Source organism: Jaculus jaculus, chromosome 1 (assembly GCF_020740685.1).
Source record: "Jaculus jaculus isolate mJacJac1 chromosome 1, mJacJac1.mat.Y.cur, whole genome shotgun sequence".
Classification (NCBI taxonomy): Eukaryota; Metazoa; Chordata; class Mammalia; order Rodentia; family Dipodidae; genus Jaculus; species Jaculus jaculus.
Window position 1 is genome coordinate 52321340 of NC_059102.1, and position 17393 is coordinate 52338732.

General features: G+C 40.4%; 1 protein-coding gene across 4 annotated transcripts in view; it reads left to right on the forward strand.

The window, feature by feature from the left end:
- The window catches only part of LOC101600997 (plasminogen receptor (KT)), an 88650-nt gene extending 71756 nt beyond the window's left edge, over nucleotides 1–16894 (forward strand). For 3 of the 4 annotated variants that reach the window (XM_045134576.1, XM_045134585.1, XM_045134593.1), the window contains exon 6: nucleotides 16514–16894. In XM_045134576.1, coding sequence (XP_044990511.1) covers nucleotides 16514–16860 — 347 coding nt within the window. In that variant the 3' untranslated portion in view covers nucleotides 16861–16894. Of the gene's footprint in view, nucleotides 1–10985; nucleotides 11197–16513 lie in introns of those variants that run through there. The other variant, XM_004653176.2, reaches the window with a different exon arrangement.
- Nucleotides 16895–17393: the final 499 nt, after the last annotated feature.

Consider the following 17393-nt stretch of genomic DNA (forward strand, 5'->3'; position numbering starts at 1 on the left):
GGAGATACCTGCCCTCTAGACCTATGCTCTGTGGCTTCACTGCCTTGCCCACATCTCAGACACTGAACACATTGCCATGCAGTTTGTACTGCAGACTGCAGGACCAAAGTTTCTCTGTGCCTGCACCATGGCTCATGTGTACAAGTCAGAGTGCAACCTAGATGTCCCCTCTGTCCACCATGTTTGAAACAGGTTCTCCTTTTTTTTCTTTTTTTTTTTCTTTTTTTTTTTTTTTTTTTTTGGTGCTACTCTGCAGGCCAGAATAACTGGATTAACTTGACTCTGCTCTCATTGCCATAGGTGTGTCAGGATTACAGATGTTTGTACCACTTTGTATCCTGCTTTATATGGGTGCTGGAGATCTGAGCTCCAGCTGGCAGACTTATGTGACTGAGCCATCTCTCCAACGCCACTACAAAAGCATTTCTAGGGTAAACATTTTCTTTTGATTTTGGTTTTTTGAGGTAGGGTCTCAGTCTAACCCAGGCTGACCTGGATTCATTATGTAGTCTCAGGCTGATTTTGAACTCATAACAATCCTCCTACCTCTGCCTCCCAAATGCTGGGATTAAAGGTGTGTTCCACCATTCCTGGCCCTAGAAAAGTATTTCTAAGAGAGAGTTTGTATCAACAAAGTCCTATATTAAAAAAGAATAAACACCTGAAATCAATAGCCTGACTTAATATCTTATAGGAAAAGAAAAACCACTAAGCTAAAAAGGAGAAAAAGAAGAAGCAAGATAAATATACCTAGGAGGGAATTGGGGGGAAAAGTGAGAGGAGGAAAGGGAGAAGGACATGAATCAATAAAAGCAAATGGTATTTTAAGATTCCATTAATTAAACAAATGAAAAATTCTCAACAAATTAATGTATTTCTTACAATGAAGGCAATCTATGACAAATCCATTGTTTACATACCTGGGTTCGTTACATTTCTTGTTTCTGTGACCAAGTGCCTGACAGGAAGCAACTTAAGGGAGGAAGATTATCTTGACTCATACTTTGAGAGCACAAAGTCCATCAGGGTAGGGAAGAAATGGTGTCTTCCATGGTGGTGGGAGCATGTGGTGGAAAACCTTACCTCTTGGCAGACCAGGAAGCTGCAAGCTTGGACAGAAGTGGAGCCAGACTATAGTTCTTTTTAAATTTTCTTTATTTATTTTCAAGGAGAGAGAGGTAGAGAGAGAAAATGGGCATATCAGGGCCACCAGCCATTGCAAAGGAACTCCAGATCCATGCAACACTTTGCATATCCAGTTTTACGTGGGCACTTGGGAATCAAACTTGGATTATTAGGCTTTGTAGTCAATTACTTTAATTCTGAGCCATCTCTCCAGCCCTAAAACATTTTATTTATTTATTTGAAAGGAGAGAGGAGGAGGAAGAATATGGACACACCACTGCCAACAAACTTTAGATGCATGTGTCACTTTGTGCATCTGGTTTTGTGTGGGTACTGGGGAATCAAACCCAAGTTGTTAGGCTTTTCAGACAAGCACCTTAACTACTAAGCCATCTGTCCAGCCCCATGGACTATAACTCTTTATGCCTGCTTTTATGGCCCTACATTAGTTTCTTCCCTGGAAAGGGATAGAGAAAAGTTTCTGGAAACCATGGTCTGCAGTCTGAACTGAGACTCTTGCATGGTTTAGGAAGACAGAAGAGCAGGAGATAGGTATGTGATAGTGGTTGGCTGTTTTAATCATCTAATAATTTTGTTATAAAAGGAGTCATTCCTACTTAGGTTTATGCAGATGTACAAACATGTCCACTGACATAGGCCAGGTTAAGGGATAGCAACTTTTGAGGCATATAAATCCATAGTGTTGGAACATGTATTTGCATGCCAATCATGCTCACACATGGATGATATATGTGAAAAGACTGAATAACACAGACTGTGTGAGACAGGTTTTGTAGTGTCAAGAGAGAGAAGTGCACCCTGGGTGCCATGACAATATACAATTATCTTATTTGAATAGATCAATGGGATGACAGAGAATTGAGATTCACCATTCTGGAGTAAGCAGTTCTCTTGTTTGGCTGAAACTCTATATTGCTGTCAGGCCATTTGAGGCCCTTCCAGTTTTACCCAGTATCAAGGCAACATACAACATTGGGCATTAATTTCATGCCCTATATCCAAGCTGGTCTTTTGATGACTTGGTATCACTCAAATTTTGGTAAGGACTGATGATTGCAGAGACAAGTAGAACTGCCTCATTAGGAACTGAAGTAGGTATTGAAACAGGGAAAGAAAGGGTGACACTGATTAGAGTAACTATTACTTGGGTTTACAAACTTGTGGAGAGCTTGTGGATTCTTCTGGTAGGTGTGGTGGTTTGATTCAGGTGTCTCCCATAAACTTAGGTGTTCTGGATGCTAGGTTCCCCTGCTGATGGCAATTAGAAATTAAAGCCTCCTGGAGGTGGTATACTGTTGGGGCGGGCTTATGGGTGTTATAGCCAGTTTTCCCTTGCCAGTATTGGGCACATTCTCCTGTTCCTATTGTCCACCTGATGTTGGCTAGGGAATGATGTCCACCCTCTGCTCATGCTGTCGTTTTCCCCTGCCATCGTGGAGCTTCCCATCAAGTCTGTAAGCCAAAATAAAACCACTTATCCCAAAAGCTGCTCTTGGTCGGGTGATTTCTGCCAGCTGTGCAAACCAGACTGCAATAGTAGGACACAGACAAGAGAAGACAGCTGTGGTTTACCGGATTCCTGGTATGAAATATGCTTTACTTAATTGAGGTGCTGTTGTCCTTGCCCAGTGCTGTTGGTCCACACACAGTGAGTAATTCTCTGAAAATAATACATCTGCCCTTGAGCAGTTAATGAATTCAGCCAAAAGTTATGTGAGTGTCTATACCACTTTGGTTATCAGTTAAGAGGTGTGCAATTGAGACTTTGGGTATATGGTTATTGGATATATGGTTGGCAGCAAATGGTCTTTGGCTGCCTAGCAGCCAGTGGTGCTGTATCAGTGGTTCTCAATACAGTGGAGACCCCTAAGGAATCAGGAATATAGCTCATCTCATTTGGTGGTATTGGAGAAGGGTTTGAGGAAATTATGTAATCTGTTGGAGGAGTTATAGTTTATCTGGAACCTATTTAAAGGAGTTTCTTATCTTTTTATAGTAGTAGTTAGTTACTATTGATTGAATTTCTCTAAACCAGGTGTGATATATGGGTTCTGTGACAGGTCAGGGATAGCTAAGAGTGTAATTTTTCCAGAGTATTTTGTGACAATAGCTGAATTACATGGTCAAAAACTGGGAATCATACTAGAGGGCAGTGCCAAGTCTAACATTAAAACCATAAACCATAAAAAAGGCATACTGATGCTTTATTACTTTAAAAAAAATCTCTTCAGAGTCTGTACAATGGTTACTGTGAACACTGGATGTAGCTAAGGTGAATCTTTCTGAACTTTCATCTAGGCACATATACTATTATTTGAGTCAAAATTATAAGTGATGGTGAGGAATGTATATTATGTATCACTTAATCTCCTCTTATATTGATTCAAGAAATGTTTACTTAGTGCTTATCATGGACAAGGCATCATGCAAAGTACATCATAAATTAACATATGTTCACTCAAAGAATATTTAAGTTCATTAACTATATATTCAATCCCTAAAAGAAGATATAAGTTGTTTGCAATATTGAAAATACTTCAAAGACAAGCAACAGGAAAATGTTTATGCACATGATGCTAGAAGCTTGAATAGTCATGGAAGCACTTAAGTAAAGAAATGAAGCAAAGATGCATGTTCATACATGGGAATGTTCTGGTGTGAAGTAAAGTGGTTAAATAGAAAATTAGATCTGTCTATGTAATATCTTAGACACAAAAGTATATACCACTTGTGAAAGTATGTAGCCATCCCTCTATACACTCTCATCCAAAAGATTTCATGCCACCACATAGCATTCTCAATCACCGTATTTTTAAATCTGAAGCTAAGCAAGCCCATTCTCTGTGAAGATCTTGTGAATATCTCTGTGAAAATAAGAAGGAAGCCAGAAAGCAAAGTCTGTGGTTTTCAAAATCAATGCAGATAATGGGTTTTTAAGTACATATTGGCTAATGGGCAAATTCAGAGCTGGCATTGGTGGCACAAGCCTTTAATCTCAGAATTCTGGAGGCAGAGGTAGGAGAATCACTGGGAGTTGGAGGCCAGCCTGAGACTACAGAGTGAATTCCAGGTCAGCCTGGACTAGAGTGAGACCCTACCTCGAAAAACAACAACAACAACAAATTCAGAATTAAAGTAGACTGGAATGATAGATGATGACTGAGTGGAATTTCAAAAATAAGAATTCTACAAATGGAAACACCTTCTTTGCCTCCTTTGTTAATTTATTGTGCAGTCCTCTAATCTCTTAACCGAGAAATTTCTTGTGGCAAGAAAAGTTTTGAAAGTCACAATTTCCCTCCACTAGTTTTTCCCCCCCAAATATTTTATTTTTATCTATTCATTTGAGACAGAGAGAAAAAGACTGAGGAGAGGAAAAAGAGAATGGGTGCTCCAGGGCCTCCAGCCACTGCAAACGAACTCCAGATACATGAGCCATCTTATGCATCTGGCTCACCTGGGTGGGTCCTAGGGAATTGAACCTGAGTCCTTTAGCTTTTCAGGCTTAACCACTAACCCATCTCTCCAGCCCAAGTTTTTATTCTTAATAAGGCAGCAGGTAATGGATGGGGAACCATACTTGGCAAGAGGCTTTACTGCAACCTGTGGCCTCCAGAGTCAGAACTGAGTTTTAACTCAGAAAGCCTGAAAATAAATGTCTTAATCACTTCTTGTTGCCTAAATCAATGCAGAAGCAAAAAGATGCAGGTAAACAGTGATCACCAGTTGGAACAGGTAGTGGCTGTCTTGGTGTTGACAGAGGAAAGGAGAGGACATGGGGAAAACCTGGTAGAAAATTCAAAGCAAGGGAAAGAGATTAGTGGTGAAATTCACAATAGCAAAGTATCACATCTTAAAAAAAAGTCAGTTCCATACCCTGAGGCATACTCCCTCAGCTATTTCACAAGTACCAACTTTGGCCTTCATAACCCCACAGGGAATACTATAACCCCACTGAGGAGAGCTCTAAAGATATTGGAATAGAGGTGAGGGGGCAAAAAGAGTATAATCTATTATATATATGTGTGTGTGTGTGTGTGTGTGTGTGTGTGTGTGTAATTATATTAAATTTAAAAAACAAAAGCAATAACAACAACAAAAAATCAGTTCCTTTACAACTATTGGCTAATCCTGACAGGCTGCAATGGAAGTCAGAAGGTCATTTAGGAAGATAGTCATGAGAAAAGGGACTGTGGGAACTGAGCTCTGTGAAATGGAGATTTCCACCGAACAGAACCTGGGCAGTGCCCAAGGAACCTATAAAACATACATGACAAAGATGCACCTAGACACAGAAACAGCAATTAGACCTTTCTCTGCCATATCCTTCTTCACAAACGTCTTAGAGGCATGGATCCTAGCCTCAGAATGTGTATTCACTTTGTTATTTTTTTATTTTTTAATATTTTATTTACTTATGAGAGAGAAAGAGAGGCATTCAGGCACTGCAAATGAACTCCAGATGCATGTGTCACCTGATGTATCTAGCTTTGTGTAGGTACTTTGGGAAATGAAACCTGGGTTCTTAGGTTTTGCAGGCAAGCACCTTAACTGCTAAGCTATCTCTCCAGCTCCTTAAAAAAATCTATTTATTTTTAAAAAATATTTACTCACTTATTATATGTCTAGATTTTAAGTGCTACAAATAATCTGTGGTAAATAATTTAGGACATGCATTAAAATAAGTACTTCAATTTTTAGAGATACTAATGCATGTACTACTAAACCATGCCTAATCCTCTCACAAGAAACTGATGATTGTATGCTCAACTTAATGCTTTTATTAAAAATCTATTTGAGGACTACAGAACTGGCTTACTGGTTAAAGTGCTTGCCTGCAGAGCCTAAGGATTCAGGTTCAATTCCTCAGAACCCACGTGTGGTGGTTTGATTTAGGTGTCCCCCATAAACTTAGGTGCTCTGAATGCTGGGTTCCCAGCTGATGGAGATTTGGGAATTAATACCTCCTGGAGGCAGTGTATTCTTGGGGGAGGGTTTATGGGTATTATAGCCAGTGTCCCCTTGCCAGTGCTTGGCACACTCTCCTGTTCCTGTTGCCCACCTGGTGTTGGCCAGGAGGTGATGTCCACCCTCTGCTCATGCCGTCATTTTCCCTGCCCTTATAGAGCTTCCCCTTGAGTATGTAAGCCCAAATAAACCTTTTTTCCCCCGCAAGCTGCTCTTGGTTGGGTGATTTCTGGCAGCAATGCGAACCTGACTGCAACACCATGTAAGTCAGATGCAAAAAAGTGGCACATGCAACTGGAGTTCGTTTGCAGCAGCTGGAGGCCTTGGTGCACACAATCTCTTTCTTTCTCTCTCTCATAAATAAATAAATATAAATAAAATATTTAAAAATGTATTTGAGGGCTGGGAAAATAAATTGGCAATTAAATGTACTTGCTTATAAAGCCTTATGGCTCTCAGGTTTGATTCCCTAGGCCCTATGTAAAGCCAGATGCACAAAGTGGCACATGTGTCTGGGAAATCGAACCTGGTTCCTTTGGCTTTGCAAGCAAACACTTTAACTGCTAAGTCATGTCTCCAGCCCTCTGTGTTCATTTTTTAAAAATGGCTTGTGCTTCTCTCACTGTGTTTGGACCTGTGAAGGCAGGCCAGCTTCTTCTGCCATTATGGAACTTCCCCTGGATCTATAAGCTTCAATAAGTCCCATCCTCCCATAACTGCCTGGTCTGGAAGTTCATCTCAGTGAACCTGAAGCTGTCTGCTACATATACAAATATATAATATTTTATGTAGTTGTAATTTATTGTTATTCATTTTAATCAAGCAACAAATATAACTAATGTGTTCAATATCAAAAAAAAAAAAAAAAGAAAAAGGAGATGGCTCAGAACTATGTGGGAATAAGAATTGCTTGAGAACTTGGAGTATTCCTGTTGCCAGCTTATTTTTCAGCAACTTGTATTTTCATATGCTAAAAACTCCTGACATATGTTTAATTGACAAATGTTCTGAGTTTTCTTAAAACAAAATTATATAAATGGTATTGAAATATGTCAATAGTCTGGCCATGTACCCAAAATTCTGTTTTGCCACAAAAGTGAAGAACTATACAGAAAGAAATTTCAAGAGCTATTTTCCATATTATAGGGATTTTAACCAAGATCATCTCTAGGTAGAATTAGTACTACTAGATGAATTTCCAGACCTTTTATTTTATTTATTTTAATTTTTAATTTATTTATTTGAAAGCTACAGACAGAGAGAGAAAGAGAGAATGGGCGCACCAGGGCTTCCAGCCACTGCAAAGGAACTCCAGACGCATGTGCCCCCTTGTGCATCTGGCTGACTTGGGTCCTGGGGAATCGAGCCTTGAACTGGGGCACTTAGGCTTCACAGGCAAGCGTTTAACTGCTAAGCCATCTCTCCAGCCCTTTTGTTTTGACCTGTAGGATTTTAGGTCTATAATATAGCTAGTGTATGGTTAAACATCAAGGCTGAGGTATCTCTGACTGATGCGTTTTGTCTGGTTTTATCTTCTTCTTCTTCTTCTTCTTTTTTTTTTTTTTTTGAGGTAGGGTCTCACTCTAGCCCAGGTTGACCTGGAATTCACTATGGAGTCTCAGGGTGGCCTTGAACTCACGGCAATCCTCCTATCTCTGCCTCCCGAGTGCTGGGATTAAAGGCGTGTGCCACCATGCCTGGTTTTTTTGGTTTTATCTTCTTAATCATGTATGTGTTTGTTACAAAGTGTTATTGTTGCTTCAATAGAAATGAGGTAAAAAAAAAAAAACCTGGGAAGTCCATCTGTGTCATATTTAGTAAATCAATCTTATAGAAAAAGAACAAAAGAAAGGAAAAAAATCCATGTTGCTGAATACAAATTGTTGCAGTCAGGTTCACATTGCTAGCAGAAATCACCCAACTAAGAGCAGCTTGTGGGGGAAAGAAAAGGGTTTATTTTGGCTTACAGACTTAAGGGGGAAGCTCCGTAATGGCAGGGGAAAACGACAGCATGAGCAGAGGGTGGACAGTGCCGCCTGGCCAACTGATAAGGTAGACAACAGTAGCAGGAAGAGTGTGCCAAATACTGGCAAGGGAAAACGATATAACACCTGCAAGTCTGTCCCCCACAATGCACTCCCTCCAGGAGGCATTAATTCCAAGATTGCCATCAGCTGAGAACCTAATATTCAGAATGCCTAAGTTTATGGGGGCACCTGAATCAAACCACCACATTCCGCCCCTGCCCCCCAAAACTGATAACCATACATGATGTAAAATGCAGTGCAGTCACCCAACTTTAAAAGTCCCATATATATATATATTTTTTTTTTACCAATTCCAATGATGTTCAAACATCCCCGTAATCCAATGTCTTTTAACTGAGCTATAATACCAAAAAATTCCCCCCAAACACCACAATGGCACAGAATAAACATTCACACTGCAAAAGATGGCATTGGGCATAGCAAAGAAATATTCAACCACTACAAGATTTAAACAGGACAAACATCAAACTCAGTACTTCCCAGTCCATCAACTCTAGTCAATGACAAATCTCCAAGTCTGATAATTCTAACCAGCAACAAGTCTCTGGAGCATGCCTTCAGCCAGGTACTCACGGTCCTGGAAAACTTCATCCAGGGCTGGTAGCTCTCCTTGGCACCCATCTTGTGGTTCTGGCATCTCCACTGGGTGTCCACTGCAAACCAAGGTCCATCCTCATGGCTCCATTGGGTCTCCATGTAGGCATCCAGCAAACCTGCTTCACACTATCCATGGTCATTTCCAAAACACAAGACCATGTTGCAAATTCAATGATCCTCTCTTTCCTGCATTTCTTATACTCCACAATATCAGATGGGGTGTCAATTTGTTAATCTAGGGGGATTAAAGCAGACTTTGAAGAACAGGACACTCTTTGAGCTCTTAGGCCCCTTCAAAAGTCTACATTCTTTATGTTGCTCCAATGCAGGTCAGTTGACCCAGTCTCAAAGGTTGTAATCCCTCATATAATTGCAGCTGAATTGGCAGAAGTTTCAGCTCAAAGTTTTCATTTCTGGGCTGGAGAGATGGCTTAGTGGTTAAGCACTTTCCTGTGAAGCCTAGGGACCCAGGTTTGAGGCTCGATTCCCCAGGACCCACGTTAGCCAGATGCACAAGGGGGCACATGTGTCCGGAGTTCGTTTGCAGTGGCTGGAGGCCCTGGCGTGCCCATTCTCTCTCTCTAACTGCCTCTTTCTCTGTCTGTCACTCTCAAATAAATAAATGAAAAAGCAAAGTTTTCATTTCTCTGCCATATCCCCCTGCTCACACCTGTCCATTTCTAGGTAAAGCAACTCTGTACAAATTCTCAGGACATGGGCATAACAAGTCTTTCACACAAGCCACACACACAAAAATGAACCTCAAAGTGGGCCAAAAGCACAAGCAAAGGACCTAAAACTGAAAGCACTAGACAAGAACAGAGGGAAACACTTCAAGGCATTGTTATGATCGCTACTAGCAGTATTTTGGACATGCACACTCCCTCAGAGCAGTAGAAGGAAAGACCAAGGGAAATGTGCTATGAATTTAAGATGCTTCCACTCCAGCCTAAAGTTTATTTAGTGGGAATTTCAGTGTTTTCTACCACAATTCAGGGTAAAACCAATCAGTTTTCCCTCTGGTCTGTACCCTACCCATATACTAATATCTCTCATAAACACAGGAACAGAAATTCTCAACAAAATACTAGTAAATCAAATCTAACAAAACATCAAAAAGATCATTCATGGTGACTAGGTTGGATAAATCCCAGAGATATAAGGATGGTTTGTCATATGCAAGAAGGTGAATTATAAAAACCATAAAAATTGCCAGACATGACGGTGCATGCCTTTAATCCCAGCACTTGGGAGGCAGAGGTAGGAGGATTGCTGTGAGTTCGAAGCCACCCTGAGACTACATAGTGAATTACAGGTTGGCCTGAGCTAGAGTGAAACCCTACCTCGAAAAAAAAAAAAAAAAAATGAAGTCAGTAACTGGAACTATAGCTCAGCTGGCAGAACTTTTGCTTAGCATGCACAAAGTTCTGGGTTCAATCCCAGCACCACACACACAAAAATGAACCTCAAAGTGGGCCAAAAGCACAAGCAAAGGACCTAAAACTGTGAAAGCACTAGACGAAAACAGGGAAACACTTCAAGGCATTGTTATGATCGCTACTAGCAGTATTTTGGACATGCACACTCCCTCAGAGCAGTAGAAGGAAAGACCAGGGGAAATGTGCTATGAATTTAAGATGCTTCCACTCCAGCTTAAAGTGTGTTTAGTGGGAATTTCAGTGTTTTCTACCAGAATTCAGGGTAAAACCCATCAGTTTTCCCTCTGGTCTGTACCTTACCCATGCATCCATTGTGCTTTTTATGGACCAGTTTTTCAGACACTCTATTATCTCCCTTAGGTTAGAACGCTGTGTGGCAACCACTTGACATTGGAAAACCTTCGGTTGCCAGGAGTTGCGTGTGTATGGCAATGGTCATGCCACACTCTGTAACAAACTAAAGGCTGCAAATACAGAGTAACTTCAGTGTAGCGAATAGTTTGAGGACCAGAAAGGAGAAAAACATCTGGCAAGGGGCCAAGGACAAAGGGTGGCGTAATGAAGAAAAGATAGGTAAGGTGAACCAGAGCTGGGGAACAAAACACTATGGAAGAAAATCCTTAGGGGTGGAGCTAAACCCATCAACTCTAAGAGCTGAGCAAGCCTGGTGGACATAAAAGCCAGGCCGAGCCTAGTAGGAAAGCAGCTCTGAGGCCTGCACAGAAACACAGACAGGGGTCCGCACGGGCAGAACCTTCCAGAGAAGCACGCCGGGAGCAGGTCAAGGATGGCGCTCGCATTCTCGCTGCAGCTCCTGGGGTTCTGGCTGCTGCTGAGCCTGGCTTCCGCAGCGCGGGTCTCCGAAGAGTGGATGGACCAAGTCGTTAGGATATGCGGCCGCGAATTTGTCCGCACCGGCATCAGAATCTGCGGGACCTCCATGGGAAGAATGGCTTTGAGCCAGGAAGAGTCGCCCCTGCTGTCTGAGCCATCTGCAGGTGAGCATCCTCTCACCCAGGCTACTGGCCAATGGGAAAGGGGGCCGTGTGGCGCTCAGTCTGACTCCGCTATGGCCCCAGCCTAAAATTGGACTTGGTTACTTGATTTTGGAGGTTCCCTAGGATGCTCAAGGCTGGGGAGGTGCGGTGCCCACCAACATCACCCCAGGGCCTCTTGCTGCTCTCACTTCGAGTGTGGCATGACCATTGCACTGCAATACACACAGGACCCTGAAAACTGAACTGGATAGATAGGCGAATGGAGCATCTCCAACGGAGAGGAAGGGAGCAAAAATGGGGTGGTGGACTGGTCAGCAAGCCTGCCTGCGTCACAAGATGCCCAGAGACCCGTGGTCCTGAAGGGCAGGCAGGAATCAGAAAACTGGGCTGTCCACCTCCTGGAGACCTTCTACCTCCTAGAATGGAGAGTTTCAGTTCAACTGAGGGGGTGAGGATGGTGGAAGAGAAGCAAAGTGATTGGATGATGAATTGAGGAGTATCTGAGAGGAGGGTAGCTTGCCACCCAGGCTGTCATCCTGGCTCTGTTCTAGATTTTTTTTTAAATAATGGGGTATTAGTTATAAAGCACATAAAGGTAAATTGGAAGCTAGGTTAAAGTAGCAGTGGAAAGTTAGAGGCAGAAGCTGGCTTAGTCAATGTAACGGGTCATATTGAATTTAGAGAGGTCAAGCTCAACGACCAGCAATGAAATGTTTTACATTTCCTGTCATATGTGCAATCTATGAAGGACCACAGCTAGGATGTGCAGGCCACATCCGTGTGTGCATAGAAGTAACCCTCGCCCAAAGTCATTGTGTAAAATAAACACACTGCTCTTTTGGAATTCAAAGTATGCTTATAATGTTATTTACTTGAATACATTGTCAAGAATTGATTTACTTACTGCCCGTTTTTCATAATTCCTATATAAATTAATGGAATACTAGTCTAGGAATTTAATAATTCCAACTAGGAAAAATCAGGCTGCATTGTATTTGCCTTATTTTGCTTTTTGAATATATAAGTAATAATACACATATTAAAACATACATGCAAGCCGGGCGTGGTGGTGCACTCCTTTAATCCCAGAACTCAGGAGGCAGAGGTAGGAGGCTCACTGTGAGTCCGAGGCCACCCTGAGACTCCATAGTGAATTCCAGGTCAGCCTGGGCTAGAGTGAGACCCTACCTCGAAAAACCAAAAAATAAATATATATATATACAAACTCAGTGAGAAAACTTGAAAGCATACATATTAACAACTTTGAAAATGCATGTGAATTTAGTGAGAAAATGAAAAGAATATCATTTTTGCATTTTTTGTTGTTGTTTATTTTTATTGATTTGAGAGCGACAGACAAAGAGTGAAAGAGGCAGAGAGAGAAAGAGAGAAAGAGAGAGAGAGAGAGAGAGAGAGAGAGAGGGCGCGTGAGGGCCTCCAGCCACTGCAAATGAACTCCAGACATGTATGCCCCTTTGTACATTTGGTTAACATGGGTCCTGGGGAACTGAGCCTCAAACTGGGGTCCTTAGGCTTCACAGGCAAGCACTTAACCACTAAGTCATCTCTCCAGCCCTCATTTTGCATTTTTATATCACATTATACTATGAGGAGTTCTTCCTAATTTTACTGTCCAAAGATATAATTTTAAAATGTCTACGTAATAGCACTCTAAATATCAGTCATATACACTCATGTTCCATCTACTGACATTCAGATCAGCAATGGACCACAGGCATAATGATGGCCTGATATTTGTATTGATCACCTAGTGATGTCTCTGTATAAGGTCAGCAAAATGCCCTTACTCCTGTGTTCGTGGTGACACTGGAATTAATGGACCTGTTGTGCTGGCAGTATGTAACACTTGAAGGTGATACATGACTTCCTAGTTTATACTGTCACTCTTTTTCACTTCTGATTATTATGGTAGAATGTATTTCACTTCTAAAAATTTATTGTCAAACACTGTGCTGTGTGATGCCAGTAGGTAGCAGCCTTGTACATCTTGCTACCAGATCTCTTGAATGAAACAAGATGTCAACTCAAGTGGCTGACCTTTACCATGGAAGTCTCTGTAAGTACACTCACTCTATGAGGCTTTTTCAGTGACAAAATCACCTAACAGACATTTCTGTAGACATATCCCTTCTTTAAGTAGTGCACGACTCTGTATTTAAATATGCTGTGCTAGACATTTAGATCATTAAATTGTTCCTGAAAATGGTGTACAGAGCACATACACAGATATTTGATTAATTTACTTAGAAGAGACTTGTGATTTTAGAAAATTTTTCATATCCGCTGCTTAACTTGGAATCACCTGTGTTGGGGATTAAGAGAAACTTACTAAGTATTTGAAAGTTATTTGTTATTCATATGAGCCTTCATACCTCGACTGCTAGTTTTTACATTATTAAATTATTAGCCATTTTACTTCACATTTTTTTTGTCAAAATGACCCCACTCCTTTCCTTTTAAAAATGAGATAATTTTTTTCTCAATTTTTATTAACATTTTCCATGATTATAAAAAATATCCCATGGTAATACCCTCCCCCCCACTTTCCCCTTTGAAAGTCCATTCTCCATCATAACCCCTCCCCATCTCAATCAGTCTCTCTTTTATTTTGATGTCATGATCTTCTTTTAAATAGATGAGGTCTATTCAAATATGAATATTAGAATACCAAACACAGGAATTTAAAAGTGTGTTTTAAGTGAATTCAGATGGATTGGAATATTATATGAGTCTAGTCTCCATAAACTAAAAGTGTTGTGAATTACAAAATATTTCCAAACACATTAAAAATAATTTAGATAGAAGACCTCCAAACCTAAAACCTATAGATAACTATAACTGTTTTGCTGATTTGTTTATTGGCTTTAAGTGTAGGAAATCAGCTATTCAACAAAGCCTCACTTAGAGAAAGCTTCAGTGGAAGCCAGGAGAGGGTGATAATGAGTAAGATGAATTTCACTTAAGATGTCTTACTGAGGGCAAGCCAAAGCTTCTTATATGTATCTAAAATGGTATAAATGACATCTGTGACTGCCAGTTCAGAACTTAAACAAGAGGGAGCATTAGGAGGGAAGACAAAAAAGTCAAAGAGGATTATTATTTTTTCTTCTGCCAACATCCAGCTGTTGACAGTTGTTAGCTGAAAGAGTAAGAGGACTCCTAGCAACAGCTCAGCCTCAGCACCCCCAAAGTGAAGGGCTTGTCTCTGCCTACCTAGCAGCATTAGTGGCCAGCCAAGGTTCCCTTCTGCACTTATACCTATAGGTTTTTGATTCTTTGCATTATTTCAAGAGTAATACCTTATTAATAAGCTGAAAGATGGTTGTATTGCCCATGAAGAAAAGCAGTAGGAACAGAACCAGGTTTCCACTATAATTTAAATTTCATTGTTTCCAATTTCTTTGTGTGCTAAAACTCTTGAATTGTGCAGATGGGTTAGGTAGAGAAGAGTTTATGTGGCTGAATTTTTTTCTGGGACAGAAACTGTTTTCCTTTTATTTGAATTTTCTAATTGGTATTGTCATGGACATGGGAACATGCAATGAACTTTCTGCTGAATTGATTTGGTAGAAAGAATGATGAGATCAGTTGGTTCCATCAGGTTCTCAACCCAGGTCCCAAACTTCACATCTAATCAGTAGAATGCACTACCACACAGCACTGGAGCCAACAACACAATGGTACCCATGTATGGAAGATGCTTATCTCTTGGGGAAGTATGTGAGTTTTGACTGGTTCTCCTTTAGCCCACTTCTTCCCTTTAACATGAAATAGTATTGACTTGGCATAAATATTCTGGACAAGAGAGATCATTAAATAGATGTCATAGATATTGTTATCCATTACTGCTTAGATCTGAACTGTTGGGAATTCTGCTTTTTTAACTTTATCCAGAGGCATTGACTTGCCACCATGGGACATTGACATCTAAAAATAATGAAAATCCTTTTCAAGGATTTCTATCCTAATTCAAAAGTTTGTCATCAGTGAACAACAATACTCAGGTAAAAATAAATAGATGTTTCCAATGACTATCATAATTGCAGAAAAATGAAAAATGATATCAAAGAAGTGAAAACTACTGCGATACAAGCAATGAAGGGCTGTGGAGATGGCTCAGCAGTTAACTGTGATTTCTGCACAAGTTTCAGGGTGTAAGGGGACTGAAATTTGAAGCCCCTAGCAGCCACACAAGCAGTTGGGCATGGCCACTCATGTCTGTAACCTCAAGTTTATAGACAGTAGAAATGGGAAGAATTGTGGTTTACGAAAACCACGAGCTATGGAATCAGTAAGAGACTATTTTACGCACACACGCAAACACACACACACACACACACACACACACACACACACACACAACCGCACATACACCACAGGTGGAGTTTAGATGGATGGCTTAGTGGGTAAGGAGCTTTCCAGCAAAGCCAAAGGAACCAGGTTCAATTCCCCAGTACCCATGTAAAAGCCAAATGCACAAAGTGGCACAAATATATGGAGTTTGCAGTGGCTAGAAGCCCTGGTGTGCTCATTATTTCTCTATTTCTTTTCTTTTTTTGTTTGTTTTACAAGATAGGGTTTCACTCCAACCCAGGCTGACTCATTACATAGTCTCAGGGTGGCCATGATCTCAAAGCAATTCTCTTACTTCTGCCTTCTAAGTGCTGGGATTAAAGGCATGTATCACCATATCTGGTCCATTCTTTCTTTTTCTCTCTTCTCTCTCTCTCTGCCTGTCAATCTCTTAAGTAAACAAATATTTTTGAAAAAGGTGCTGCATCAGCACACACATACATGCACGCATGCACGCATGCCCATATACATACATGCACGCACGTACAAGCAGAACCAAAAAACAATAAAGAGGTGAGTTAGAGGGATAAATGGAGTAAAGAGAATCTCGGTAAGATTATAATACTGTGAGCTGCCCTGTAAGATGAATTGTGTAGATATTAAGACATTTTATGGGCTCAGGGGTTAAGGCACTTCCTTGCAAAGCCTAACAAACTAGGTTTGATTCCCCAGTACCCACATAAAGCCAGGTGCACAAGGTGGTGCATACATCTGGAGCCCTTTTGCAGTGGCTAGAGACTCTGGCAGGCCCATTCTTATGCTCACTTTCTCTCTCTTAAATAGATAAATAATTTATTTCATTAAAAAGATACTTGCTGATTCTATTTTAATGCTAAGTTATATAGAGGCAATGCTTTCATTTTTATCTATTCAAGCATTCATAGTTTCTGTAGTGCTCTTTGACATGAATATTTTTCTTCCTTTTCCCCACTTTATAAAACAGAAATTGTGCCATCCGACATTGACCAAGATGCAGAACCCTTAACCATGATGCTGGAATTCAATCCAAACTTGTTACAGGAGCTGAAGGCAATGGGGTCTGAGAGGTCATCATCATTACTAAACCTACAACACAACGGACCTGCGTTCAAGGATTCATCGTTAAGCTTTGAAAAGTTCAAGAACACTATTCCTAACAAGCAAAATGAAGCCGAAGACAACAGTCCTTCAGAACAAAAACACTTAGGATTAGAGCCTCATTCACGAAAAAAGAGACAGTCTGATACATCACTGAGTAGGCAATGTTGTCAAGTCGGTTGTACCAGAAGATCTATTGCTAAATTTTGTTGACATGATTCGTACGCATCCTAATGCACTGCTGATGCCTCCCTACTGCTGTCTAAATTATTAGATGTGAAATCAATATTAATACTTTGAATTTCCATTTATTGTGAAATACTCTTTGCATTTTTGCAGTATCTGTTAATAACAGTTTTTATGCCAAAAGTGTCTTTTTATTAATAGTATTTCAATTACATAATTGCTTTTTAATGTTATTCATTTAAAATTGCCATTAAATCTGTATCACTTTAACCATACATAGTAACTTGCCTTAATACAATGCTTTACATCAGCTATAAGATGGACCAAAATAATTTTATTGATATGAACTCTTAGATCAGATCTTCATAAAGCCACAAAACTTGGATTGTTCTGATAGATTTTAGATCTTTGTGTCTTATTGAACCACTCATTGCAAGCAATCAGATTGGACATGACTTGTCACTTATTTGAGGGCATGCAAACTCAAGTATTTTCAAAATGGATTTCTAGTTCCAGGCCTAGTTTCTAAGAGACAAAGAATGGCAAATAATATTGAAGGA